The sequence below is a fragment of the Procambarus clarkii genome, chromosome 70, assembly GCF_040958095.1.
Source record: "Procambarus clarkii isolate CNS0578487 chromosome 70, FALCON_Pclarkii_2.0, whole genome shotgun sequence".
Taxonomy (NCBI): domain Eukaryota; kingdom Metazoa; phylum Arthropoda; class Malacostraca; order Decapoda; family Cambaridae; genus Procambarus; species Procambarus clarkii.
The window spans coordinates 27,605,139-27,620,079 of NC_091219.1; the positions used below are offsets into that span (position 1 = coordinate 27,605,139).

The following is a 14,941-nucleotide window of genomic DNA, read 5'->3' on the forward strand; positions in this document are numbered from 1 at the left end:
GGCATGGTACTTCTCCCTAAGGCATGGCTCTATCAGCACTTAGCACAGGAAGACTACTGAGGGCATTTTAGCACATGGAACTATTAAGGGAGCCTTAGTAAAGGGAAGCTACTGTGGTGGGGAGGAGGGGATGTCTTGGTACGGGGGAAACTACTGAGGTGACCTTACCCAAACATTACATTTAGCAATGCACTTACAAGTGGAAGATACTTACCTCCAAGGTTTTATTCAAATCAAAGCAGCTCTGGACAGCAGACACATCAGATATTGCTTTAATCTGATTCTGAAATAATTGGTAAGCCTTCTCTATAACTTCTGTCTGAGCATGTGTGAAAGCTCGATGTTTTTTGCCTTTAACTTTACGGTGCTCCCACACAACTCCGGAGCTGAAAGAATAATTAACTCATGAATAATTTTGAAAACTCACACACACGCACATATTAAGTATGATTGAGGAAAATCTTTATGTTTTGGTCATAGGTAAATTAACGTTTTGGTTTTGATTTTTAACCCTTGGGCTGCATTCATATCTGATCCCCGAGATACCCTTGCCAAGCAGAACAAGTTATTTCTGATCCTGGCGTTTAGTAGGCAAGGATGGGTCTTGGAGCCTGATGCAATTACTGAAGGCTTGGTGGAGTGCCAGTGTTTAAGCTTGGGAAGCTACAGAGAGCCTCTCCCAGAAAATCACAGAAATAGGTGAAAAGGGCAAGTAAGAGTTTGAAGGAAGTATAACTGCAGATCTCTAATACTATTGCTAAGAGTAATACTGGATTCTGTGGCCAGCTGATGGCAGCATTTACTAGTTCCAGACACCTGTTTTGAAGGTCAGAGGGTCTGAAAATGTTTTCCCAGGCATATCAAAGGTCACATATTGCCTTTTGGAGTCATTTCTACAACATCAAACACAATCACTTAGTGCAGCCAAAGGATTAAGAAGCAGTACTTTAGGACTTGCCTGGCAAGGCTGGCATACACCACCTCCTTCCTCTTTATGTCATCCACCAAGGACAGCCCAATACTGCTGAAGGAGAGTCCAATATCCAGCTCAAAACGTTCCAACTCCACAGCAGTAAGTGCATTTTTAGCAATACTTGAGTCATCAGTAAAAAGGAGACAGCGCTGACTATTGTTGAGGAACACCACCCAATTGATTGTGTCATTCATCATCTGGCCTCGGTTGTCCTGCCAAAATTAAGTTACATTATGAAATGGGAAAATGCATATGCTAAATAATGGTGCAAAGTCTTCAACAACATCTACAGCTCTGTAGCAAATAAATATTTTTTCCTAAGTATTATTGCAATGTTGTTGAGACAGTTGATTATCAATGAATACATGCAACATACATGATTCCAGATGAAGCAGAAGTTGATGAAAGGCAAGGATGTACGGAGAAAACTTGGTTTATATATATTTACTCCTACACTGCATAGATGGCAATCAACAAAATGTACTGTATTTTGTACTGCATTTTTGTACAAATGTACTGTACATGTATGACAACTCATTTATGAGGCATTTTAACCCTTACACTACTAATATAGCCAGATCATTTAAGCTGCCACATTTTAATAAAAAAGTCCACCCATTAGGGGGATGTTATTTAATACAAGACACCACTGATGATTGTTTGCAATATTTTGCAAAAATCCCAAGTCTTTTGGTTTCCTTTCATGGGCCTTAGTAAAAAGATGAATATGTCTCGCGCATCACCATTCCATGACTGAACACGCAGGTGCTCATCATAAAAACAAACAGCAAATGAGTGACATCCATGAATATATTTGTATGCAAAATGTGTGCTACTACATCCAATTATGTGATTTAAGCTATATTAAATTATATTATAATGTATGTGTGTTTTTAACCTAAGTATACTTACAGGATGAGAGCTATGCTCATAGTGTCCCATTTTCCCAGCACTGTCATATAACGTTTTAAAAACTATCATATAAATTACTTCAGAGCAATTGGAGTGGTTTAAGGGTTAAGAATATTCTTCAGTTTCCCTCCCAAATTACATAAGACAATTGTCATGTTTCCTTTTCACTATGGGGTAAAGATCAATGAATGCCTTGTGTCTTTGCAGACTACTATGAGGACACTGGGTGTTGACTTGTGAAGCAACTAATTGACTGCTCAAAGATGATTTAATATCACCCAATGTCCTATTTTTATTTTATGATAAAAATTTATACGGTATATGGAATTTTCATAAAACATTAAATTCTAACCTGATCCAGAGTGTGCTCAACTGGTTTTCCTGATCCACAAGCCCAAAACACCTTAAGTGCCCCTCTTGAATCACTCCAAGTAAATAGCTGAATGGTCTGGGGTTGTAGCAACCTAAAATGAACACAAAACACTTACTGTTTATTAATAATATTACTTAGTCTAAGTATTAAGCACTTTCATATATTCAAATATTTATTACAAAACCTGTTAGTTTGCAATACAAGTTCTTCCAACAAATCTACTATTTCACAAAATACTCCCAAGAAACAGTTGAACAAGAATCTTAAATTAAAAAGAAAATTCACCAAACGTTAAGATACATCTATGTATAAACTGCACACAATGAAACTGTGTGTGTTCCTTATAAGCAAGGATACTAAAATTCAGTGTTGAAAGTAATGAAATACGTCTGTCTGGTGGGTCGTTATTAGCTGCTCGATGCAATAACCTGGGATCCTCCAAGTCTTGGGACACACACACACACCAGGCCTCTATCATCATACAAGCATTTATCCGGGTTGAAGACCAGAATCTGGCCTCCTCAAGAGGCTTACAAGAAAATGGAGATCAAACACCACCAAATAAATTAAAGAAAACTAATAGAAAGGTGCAACACCTATAACAAGCAACTGCTTGTTAACATTTGTAATCTTGATTGCTTTTGACCGAGTTCCTCACTAGACATTGTTCTGGAAGCTGAAACATTTGGAGGAGTGACAGGAAGACTTTTGACATGGATGAAAATTGTGACAAAAATTATGGCAGTAATCAGAGGCAATGAATCAAATTGAAGAAATGTTACCAATGTTTTTGCTGTTATTACACTATCTACACCATTCTATACCAATCAACATTTTAATGAACCATATGTTGAACCATTTTAATGTACCATAATGAACCAACAAGCAGTATTGGTGGGGTGTGGAAAGGAAATTAAAATACAACAAGGAGCCACACAAAAATAGACAACACCAGCAACTATCTGATGCAAGAAAATGCCTCCAATATACTACACATATTACTATGACTAACCAAAGAGCTGCTATTATCACATTCATGTCACTAAATCCTGAATATGAATACATTTCCACAAGGTTATATTGTAAAGGAGCACGAGGTCATTTCATGATGGCTGGATGCACAAAACAATAGCTGGGCGCTCTCTCCCTCCCTCCCTCACACCGTGATCATCATAATTAGCATTGTGTTCACCGATATCTGAATGTTGTATATAGTCTTTATCACAGTCAGGATCATCTATGACACTTTCATTCCAAAATAATTGTAGTTACTTGTTTTATTCATCATTATTAAGTGGTGCTGTGGCTCTGTCATGGGGACTGCTAATATAGTGTACTAACAAACTTAAAATGTTGGTGTGCATACTCCCTTTCTCAACATCACGATGTGCACAGTCTAGTGGTTAAACATAATTAAAAGAACCCAACTTAAATCTCATTTGAAGTCATATAACTGTATGACTGCAGTTATATGACTGCATGCCATCCGTTTGTTCATATTCTTAACTTTCTATCATTATAACAAATAACTATAATGTTGGGTAATTATATTGTCTTGAAAGAAGAAGAGAACAGAAGCTAGTACAAGCTAGCACATATATATATATATTGTATATACAAAAGGGTTTCCGTGTACAAAATAGACTGGAAAAGTTGTTTCTTTTGTACGAAACTGGTGGTATACAAAATGCCTATTTGAAACTTTATGAATAGTTTTGGGTTGTGTGACCCTCTTTTAGCCTCTTTATGTTGAGATTTTATTCCCTCAGTTCCCTAACCTATGTAAGGAAGCAAGATTCTGATCCTTGCATCTGGTAGGCTACGAGAATGTCCGAGATGCCTGGCAAAATGGTCCTGGGCCTGGGGGAACAAGTGCATAAGGTCTGGGGGAACAAGTGCATAAGGTCTGGGGGAACAAGTGCATAAGGTCTGGGGGAACAAGTGCATAAGGTCTGGGGGAACAAGTGCATAAGGTCTGGGGGAACAAGTGCATAAGGTCTGGGGAAACAAGGGCATAAGGTCTGGGGGAACAAGTGCATAAGGTCTGGGGGAACAAGTGCATAAGGTCTGGGGAGGCAATGAAGGAGCCACCCTAGACAAGGGCCGCTTTTAGAAACTTGGATTTTAGGCAAAATCTGGATCAAACCAAACTGATGTGATCTGGATTTTAAAATTGCCAGCATATAATGTACGAACTTCTTGTTTAGCAAATAGGAGTGAAGGCAGAATACTATACTAACTTGATTTTAAAGAAACTATAACAGCTTGATACTTAAGGAGTGAAGATAGTATGTTGTACCAACTTAGTATGACTTACATCTTGCTGGCTTCAAATCCATCTTGCCAAAATGAGATAGTTGTGTTTGTTAACTGGTTGATGATGAGAGCTGTGGCAGCCCCCTGGAAGAACTTGTCCAGCTTGACTAACACCCCACCTTCAGTAACACTCACTTCTCCCACAACTCCTCCACACTGCAACAAATTGTAGTTACCATACAACATGTATACCATCAAGTGTTAATTCTTTGTAAATATCAGGCAAACTGCCTGTATCAAAAAATAATTTACTCTCTAAGCAACACTACATACTGTACTACCTGTAGGGATTATTCAAAGCTTAGACCTATATATGGGCAAAAATATAATTATAGTATTAACAAAAACATTACGTAGGTATATAATAGAGTATGGGAACTTTTTAATTTTTAGCAGCTTATATTTGTTTTTTTCTGGAATCTGTGGGTAGTGTGGAGTGAATGCTGTTCTGTGTTATAGCTTGCCAGGCTTGCGTTCCAAGTTTTGGACTTCCGAGTAGGTTTGGACATGGCTGGGCCTCATTTGTGGGACTCCTGTCAGCTCTTTCCCTGCCTCTCAAAGCTGTGCACTGTCTGAACCCTAAATGCAGACTCACATTGGATCAGCCCCTGGTAACTCAAGTTTTGGTTCTGGTTCCTGCTGGGTCAAACAACTCCCGCATCTGATTTGACCCGTTTGCATGGAACAATCTCAGTGAAATAGCTTCAGGAACTCTCCAGAGCTCATCCAGAAAGAGGAATTTCATTACATTTAATGCAAGGTGCCTCCTGTACATTTCATTGATATGATTCTTGAAATATGGACACAATGCAACGGCTGCATATTCCAATTTTGGTCTCACAAAGGTTGTGAACATTTTTTTTTTATATTTTGCCATCCATGAACAGTTTTTAAAAGCAATTCTTAAGTCAAAAGCATTACTTAGGCTTCTCACAAAATGTACTTTATGTGGTCCTCAGGTGATAGTTTCCTATACAGAACCACCAATCTCATTAGTCACAGAACTGCTATTATCACATTCTTCTCACTAGTCACAGAACTGCTATTATCACATTCCTCTCACTAGTCACATAACTGCTATTATCACATTCCTCTCACTAGTCACAGAACTGCTATTATCACATTCCTCTCACTAGTCACATAACTGCTATTATCACATTCCTCTCACTAGTCACAGAACTGCTATTATCACATTCCTCTCACTAGTCACAGAACTGCTATTATCACATTCCTCTCACTAGTCACAGAACTGCTATTATCACATTCCTCTCACTAGTCACAGAACTGCTATTATCACATTCTTCTCACTAGTCACAGAACTGCTATTATCACATTCTTCTCACTAGTCACATAACTGCTATTATCACATTCCTCTCACTAGTCACAGAACTGCTATTTCACATTCTTCTCACTAGTCACAGAACTGCTATTATCACATTCTTCTCACTAGTCACATAACTGCTATTATCACATTCCTCTCACTAGTCACAGAACTGCTATTTCACATTCTTCTCACTAGTCACAGAACTGCTATTATCACATTCTTCTCACTAGTCACATAACTGCTATTATCACATTCCTCTCACTAGTCACAGAACTGCTATTTCACATTCTTCTCACTAGTCACAGAACTGCTATTATCACATTCCTCTCACTAGTCACATAACTGCTATTATCACATTCCTCTCACTAAATCTTGAATATAAATCCATTTCAACAATCTAATAACATAAATGGGCATGTGTTCATTTCATGGTATGTAGATACACAAACCAATGACTGAGCGCTTGCTCCCTCTACCTCACACGTGAATGTCATAACTAGCAGTTATGATGTTCTGCTTTTTTTCTACTTTAAAATTTTTTTTTATTACTTTTGCATAATGTTCACTGATACCTAAACATTATGTACATAGTCTGTCATAGTCAGGATCATCTATGATGCTATCATTGCAAAATAATTGCAGTTACTTATTTTATTTATTATTAAGTGGTGTTGTGGCCCCGACTTGCACAGTTGCATGCGCCAGTCTTGGTCACTGAAGCCAGAAGGGATGCAGATGATTTTTTCAAGAGGGTGTCTGTTTACTGGAGTCCTGAGGAACAGGATGTGAACCCCTTACCTCCACGGGAGTTCTGAACCTTTCGATATACTAAGAAATGTGTTATGCTGGTTGGCACACATCCTTTCTCTATGATATTACAGTGTACACAGTACAGTATTTAATGTCTTTGAAAAGACAAGTGGTATGGTCAATATATGGTATTGGTTAGGATGCTGGATAAATTATCGACATTCGTCAAGAACATGTGAAAATTAATTAAGAGTTTGCTTATACAGTGCAGTATCAGCTCAGCCGTCTGAATTCCGGTAACCTGAATGTTTTGGGTAACAATATATTCAAGTTCAAGTTTTTGACTGCTCAATTCAAATAAAATCAGATTAGAGAGATTTCAGCTGAACAAAAACCAGAATAAACTAAAATTGTTAAATTTTGTTATATTTCTGGTAAAAGTTTGGCTAATTGAAATGTCCTGATAATTCAAATAAGAGTGGATCCTATATAGTTTGGAATATTGAGCATAGACAGTTCTTCTTAGGGTGTTCACTTATTTTTTTTCAAAAGTATTGGGTTAATAGTTTCCACTTGTGGGATTGTATTGGTGCCTGTTGTCAAATCTTACCTCGACAAGAGGCCCCAAAACATAGCTGTAAGTGACAGTACAGCAATTAAGTGTTTAACTCTTGGTATCATTTTTATGTAATTTTAGTTATTATGATCAACAGTGGGTTGATTAAACTATAAAAATCAACAAACTGATTCTCTTTTAAAATGAAATTACATTTAAATCTATATATACTTAAATTTTTACAGTATGAATAGTTCACTGCACCTTGTTGGGTAGTGCCAGCAGTTTTGAGTGTGGGCAGTCATATTGGAGTGCACATGTGGCATCCATGGTGCCCCGCACACGTACACTTATCTCTCGTCCATTCCCTATTGGCCACCATCCAATGCACTCGCCTGTAATACGAACAAGTTATATTATCTATTCACCAATTTTCTTACAATGAGTCATTTTGATAGTATTCAATATATTTAACTATATCTAATACAGTATTCTTGTCTAAGAGTTTCTTTCTTATGGTTTTCGTGTCAATATCTTTAATGTTTCATTATTCAGTACTGTGTATCTAAATTTTTTCCCGGTGGTTCATTGTCTTGGCACGGGTGGGTCAGTTAGCTCCATATACCTGTGGGGCTGGAACCTGACGGGAAATGGTTTTGGCTTCCAAAGCTTTTGCCTTTAGAGTGGCTCCTGTTCAAAGCAGATCCCCCAGTGGGCACCGTAAGTTAAAAGTGACTGACGTTACATGGGGAGTTTACAATGTAATATCGGTCGCTTTCAACCAATGGTGCCCACCAAGTCAGCTGTTCATGCAGATGTAATGATTGGTATATAAAGTCTAGTATATATTTTTACAAACCTAAATGTTTTGTCTAAGTTAAAGTATCAGCTTGTTTTATTTATGTTAATTTTAGGTTTCATTTGTCAGCGTTTGCAAGTATGTTAAAATGTGTATTAGAGAATGTTTATGCCTGTGTGTGGAAAGCTTTTTCCCGGGCATAGTTGTGAGGGTAGCATCCCTACACCCCACGAGGACTGAGAGGAACCAGACTTCACCCACTAAGGGTGTATTGGGTGCACTCATGAGGCACCCACATCACTGTTGTGAGGTTGTTTTCCTCTGTTTTCTCAATGTGACTAGGCGATCTGGTGAGTGAGAAATGATTTCACATTGTATCATGTCTCATTCCCTGTATCGTTAATAAATGTAATACACCCACTAAATTAAATGGGTTTGTTTAAGTCTGGCAAATTCAAAATAATTGTGCCGACCGATGTATCCCAGGATGGCCAAGTTGAGTTACGAGATGGAATTAATGTCCATCTGTTAAGGCTCATTATAATTGAAGCCTGCATGGGAAGCCTGCCGGCATGTTGCTGGAGACTCCTGCCAGTGTGTTGCTGAAGCAACCTGTCTTCTTAAAAAGAACGTCGCTTTTGGCCGTTTGCCCGTATGGCCGAATATGGACGTAATTTGAAAATGAAAAAAAATTGAAAATTTGGGATTTTTTTTTTCAACAACAGTAAGTTAAGGGTCCTCTGATAGGTTAGGTGGGCAGGAAATTCTCATAAAGTTTCAAAACGTTACGAAAAACGTTAATTGAAAGTTCCTCTTCTAAGCTGTCCGAGGAGGGCCGGACGACTCAAACAGATAACGGAACAATACGTCACTTTTGTGAGTCGATTTCATTTCAAATTACGTCCAAATTTGGCCATAGCGCGCATACGAGCCAAAAGTGACGTTATTTGTAAGAGGACGGGTTGGCTGAAGACCTTTGCCAGCTTGTTGCTGGAAGGGAAGTGGTGTATTGTCACCGTGATGATACTGTAGAAGACTGGACCAGGATTTACTGAGAAAGAGTGGTGTATGATAAAAGATAGAAGTCGACTCGCAAGAAAAGAAGACTGCAGAATTCCTTTTATGGTGTCATGTGTGAAAGTGACACCTGCTGTGTTATGTGCTGTACAAAAGTGTATATAGTTAAGAAGTACACATGGTGATGGTATTTTTGTTTAGTTTGTTTATCCTCCATTCCTGTTGGATTATTACTGCCAGTTCTTAACTTATCTACAACTCGGGGATGGATCCAGTAAGAAGAGGCATTAAAGCCCCATATAAAGTTTGATATAAAAGAACCCAGTTACTGGCTAAGTGAGGATGTAACACTATTCAACAAACCTGTTTTAAACCAGTATTTACCCTGGTCTTTCCTAAATTTAAACATATGCCATTTATATCCATTACTTAGTGTCCTATTTTGTGTTGATATACAGTACTGCATTTAATCTCTTATTAAAATGTGCACAATTTGATACCAAAATGAAAGATGTAACTTGAAACTTGATGTCCGAACACCTACATGATTATAAATAGGTTTTTGGTCAAAATTTTTAAATATTTGTTAAAATTCTATTTATTATGCTATTATGTTGGGACTAGTTTTAAAATGCGCACCTTTACGTTGCGAACAATTTGATACCAAAATGAAAGACGTAAACACGAAATTTGATGTTATCAAATTGAACGAGTATACACATTAGGTTGCAGTGTACAAATTGGTGCTCGTTCACGGGAAACTTTAGGCTTTTCTGCGGGGAGGCACTCCAGGCTTTTGTACATTATATTCATACACATCCGTAGGGAATTTAATTGCGAACACAATGATACCAAAACGAGCGACATAGCACGAGAATTAAGGTGAGAAAAATGGAACGAGTATGCACATTTTACTGATTTTGTGCGCTCACGGGCAACTTTTGCCGACTTTAGGCTTTGCTGTTGGGAGTCACGCTAGGCTATCCCTCCATATTATACCCATTCATCCACTTCTACACTTCAAACATTTCCCATAACTCTGCCTTTTTAGAGAATGTAAATTAAGCTCCCTCAATCTCTCTTGATAGGGAAGGCTTCTAATTACTGGGATTAATTTTGTCATTCTTCATTTAATGTATTAAAATGAATGTATATTCAGTCTATAATATGGCGACCGAAAGTGAATGTGGAATAACAAGAGTACGATATAGCTGAAAAACAACCCACAACTCAACCTTACCTGCAAGGACTGTGAACCACTCGGCTTGTGCAACTCCAACTTCAACAACTTCAAGATCAAATGGAGCTTTATTAAGAATTTTGTAGAAAGGTGAGAACATTACAATTTTTGTCAGACCAGATCTTCCAAGTTTGATGTCCACACCAAGCTGCAGAGACGATAAACCATTCTGAGACTTGCAAAATACCATAAATGGAAACACAATAATAATTTTGAGTTAATCTAATTATATTTTCATCTATTTAAGAAAAACAATAGAATAATTAAATGTTAAATATATATTAGAAGAATAAATCTACGTAACTTCATTTCTTTTAGCTCCATGATGCTTTAACCTGGAGACTATTAAAGCTTCGGGGAAGACATCAGGCCTTTGATGAAAATATTGTTTAACGGGGGGTCCAGGGCCAAAATCTAACCCCCCCCCCCCCGTCAAAGAGACTAAATCTAGTCTGGAGATTAGAAATCACCATACCCAAGACAACAACCACCAGCATGGTTCACCATCCCAAAACATACAACTGCTAGGTAATGTGTGTAATGCTGACTAATAATGGTACAGTAATACATTACAGTGGCTAAATCACTGCCTAGTTTGACTTGCTGCAAGCAAATAAATAAATAAATAAAATATACATATTGTTTTATATAAATAAAATTATATATATATATATATATATATATATATATATATATATATATATATATATATATATATATATATATATATATATATATATATATATATATATATATTATATAAAATCTCAAATTATCATAATTATATCTGGTATAGTGTACAATATTTACAATCTTTGCCAGATGCATAGTAGATAAAACAATAAACAGGGAGATAAGAATTTACCTGATAATTCTTGTTTGGTGCTTTGCATGTAATGGATCCTGAACTCCCCACAACATCCAAGGAGAACTTTTCAGACCATTCACTATCCATCACTTTCACTGTGGCCTTTTTCTTGCCAAAAAATACCTTTGATTTGAAGGAGAAGAGCATAGCCTCCTTGCTATCCTCCTCATGAACCACAATGTTGTGTGGGGTGTCACCCTGCAATACAAAATATTATCATAGTACATAACAGGAGTGAGTTGGCCTCAACTGTGTTATTCTTTGAGAGATGAGGTGGGGAAAAAAGTTAAGTATTTACCACTGTGCATGTGAGGGCTTAAAGTGCACAAGCATTACCAAGAAATGAGGGAAAAGGAGACTGATTGCTGTAGGTCATGCACAGAAAAAGGACAAGACAGTGAAAAAGAGCAACTGACATCAAGGTTAAGCCAATGAGTTTTATCATACATGCTTTCATTAGAGTGCCTTCAGGAAGTAGCAATAAACTACAAATGTAGTACAACTAAGAGAATCAACTAACAAGGACATTTGTACTAAACCAATTAATTTTAGACTTTTTGACAAAAATGTGTTTTTTCTGAAAGAACTCCTTGATGGCTCCCAGAAGCTATTTGTCCAACCACTTTGGCTGGATGGTAGAGTGACGGTCTCTCTTCATGCAGGTTGGTGTTAAATCCCCTACCGTCCAAGTGGTTAGGCACCATTCCTTTCCTCCGTCCCATCCAAAATCCTAATCCTGACCCTTTCTAAATTGTATATAGTCGTAATGCCTTGGCGCTTTTTCCTAATAATTCCCTCCCTCCCTGAAGCTATCTTGCCGAGATTGCTAATACTGTATCTACTAGGACACATAATTTGCGGTTGTTCTGTTTAGCCTACTGGGGACCACAGCCAGAACCTGGCCCTCTTCCAGAGGAGCAGAGAGTGAGTGGCATTATGTTACTCTACTGGAAAAAAGATAAAAAAAAGTTAGCAAAGCTTTGCAGACAATTGTGGACAGTTCACAAGAACTGCAGTCTCGAAATCCACCAATCAACTCTCGAAACAATTCAAATGAAACAATCTAATCACCCAAAACTAGCATGAACCCATAGTACCAATAAACCGCCACCAGGGGGCCCGGAACCCACCACCAGCTGGCAGAATGGCAGTGGCAGTACGAATGACCAACGGAATGTAACAAGACCAAGAGACATCTGTTAAACTCTCTCAATCAGTGAGAACAGAATCAGAAGAGCCAGTCCCTAATGAACCCTTTAACTCGCAAAGGGCTTGTCAGGTTTCATAGGATGGACCTAGTAGGAAGCACCTGGAATCAGCTTAATGCTGAATACCAGAAAGTCTGAACACAGCCTAGGGACATAAGCGACTGTAGGAGTAAACAGCTTGCTGTAAAGCGAGTGTGCAAGCATCCCATACAACCCTTAACATAAAACCTTGACTGAGGATGCCCGGTCAGAGACCGGGCTGTGGGGACTTTGGACCCCTGGAATCAACACAAGGTAGGTATAGTTCTCCATCCACAAAGTCTCGCAAAGGAGTCAAAAAGTCTTGAAAAACTCAGAGTGAGGCTTCCTCTTCAAAAAGATGGTACTCTCAAACAGCCACCTCCTTCAATAGGAGGACAGCATCTCAAGACAGATACCTAAACTCACCAGGAAAGATGACCCTGATTGAACTGAGGCAGCACAACGAACCCCTAGAGATGGTAACTAGGCATAAGCAGCTCAAGGTGAACAGTTAAAGTTCACCCAACACGTGAGGCATAGAAACACAAGAACATGAAACAAATACTAAAATATAAAACGAGTAGTGTACACAATGGTCAATGACTACCCCGTGGGATAAACTTCAGGAGGGCTGTCACTTATCTCAATTACCGGGACATAAAAATCATTTGCAGGAATGAGGATTGTAATATTGATGTGTTGATATGACATATCAGGCAAAATGACTGACATGTAGGCTGGGGGTTGAAGTATGCAGCTAGATGCATGGCCTAGCTGCACACAGGTGTAACTAGGAAGAGAACTGCTTTATGACCTTGTGGTTTGTTTTTGGCATCTCATTTTCAATGTAACATTTATCTTGCCGATTGTCTATACGGTTTTGCGTACTTTTCTAGTGACCATTTCTTGGTCTGAATGATTTAGTATCCACTATCACTCCAACTCTACAGAGGGGTGGCAGGTTTTGACTTTTGGTCCATGGTAGGCTTACAGTAACTTGCATGGGCCTGGTGTGGATTGAATTGGGCAGAGTTACTAGGTAGCTGGCATCAAGGAGCCACCTTCGGAGCCTTCACATAAAGCAAACTATAAAGAAAATAGTGAGCAAGCCTGGGAAGTCCCAAGTTAGGGAAATAGTAGCAATGGTTTAAAGTGAAGAATGTTCAAGAAATTAAAGTATTATGAGTTAGATGAGGCTGCTCATAAATGGATTAAGTAGCAGAGTGGCATAAAATATGGTTATTTTGTACAGTGTTTGTTTTGTACATAATACAGTACTGCTGTATTCTTCTGTATACTCGCATTCTGCCTGTAAAGATTAACAAGAATGTGTATACATGCACAAAGATGTCTTCTATCATTTGGGGAAAAAATTACACAACAAAAAATGGTGAAACTCTTGGCGGACTGGAAATTTTGGTAAAACAAAACAGATCTGGTCCCAGTCAGGCCATTTGAGCAAGGAGACATTGCATACAACAATACCAGTACATCACATATGAATCCTACTATGCAAATCTAAACTAATTAGACAATATGAAACCATGCAATTAAACGTTTATTAAAGTAATACTCTCTGCATTCAGCTGACATGATGGTAAATCAACATATCTAACATAATACTCTTGTCTAGCAACAAATTGCAAAAACAAAATTATGAAGCCACATGTAACAAATTTAGGGGTGAGAGATAACTAGCCGAAGTACCTTGAGTGGACTACTGGTAGAGTCCGTAGAAGAGGTGGATGATGTTCGCTCTATTTTACGAGACTTCTGTCCATTGTAAGGTGGAAGGGGAAGGCGACTTTAAAAATGTGACTACATCTACGAACACCAATTAACTTTCATATTGCTAATTTTCACAATCGCAATAACTATAATCAAAGTATATTATGTAATCTGATAATTTACAAATGATTTTAAATATTTTTTATACAGAATAGTAAACTTCCAATATTTAATGTAATTGAAAGTAAACACAAGAACAATGATAAACTCTTCATAAGTACAAAGATAACCAGAATATCAAGGAGGAAGACAAAAGACACCCAGATATATTATTATATATACTTATTTATATATATATATATACACACACACACACGCTTAACACACACACACACACACACACACGCTTAACACATAAACAAGTAATCACACAAAGGAACAGTAATCACATCAAGACAGAGGAAGATATACAAAGATTACAAGACAACCTGGAGAAGCTGGAGGAATGGTCTACAAAATGACTACTAAAGTTTAACTCAAGTGTAAAGTGATGAAATTAGGTGAAGGCAGCAGGAGGCTTAATACAAGGTACCATATGGAAGGTCAAATCCTTCAAGAGTCAAGTAAAAAGAAAGAAAAAATCTGGGGTTGATATTACACCGAACCTGTCCCTCGAAGCCCACATCAACAGGGTATCATCAGCGGTGTATGCTAGATTGACTAACATAAGCACTGCCTTTAGAGATTTGTGGAATGAAACATTCAGAACCTCGTATACATATGTCAGACCATTCCTGCAAATATTCAACTCCAGCCTGGAGTCCATACCTAGTTAACCCCTGAACTGTGCAGAGCA

General features: G+C 38.0%; 1 protein-coding gene across 1 annotated transcript in view; it reads right to left on the reverse strand.

The window, feature by feature from the left end:
• Positions 1 to 14,941, reverse strand: part of LOC123775366 (vacuolar protein sorting 13C) — a 115,501-nt gene that overhangs the window by 22,921 nt on the left and 77,639 nt on the right. Inside the window, 8 exon segments of the mRNA XM_045770512.2 lie at positions 215 to 386; positions 959 to 1,185; positions 2,238 to 2,349; positions 4,576 to 4,730; positions 7,469 to 7,599; positions 10,261 to 10,408; positions 11,126 to 11,326; positions 14,065 to 14,130. Coding sequence (XP_045626468.2) covers positions 215 to 386; positions 959 to 1,185; positions 2,238 to 2,349; positions 4,576 to 4,730; positions 7,469 to 7,599; positions 10,261 to 10,408; positions 11,126 to 11,326; positions 14,065 to 14,130 — 1,212 coding nt within the window.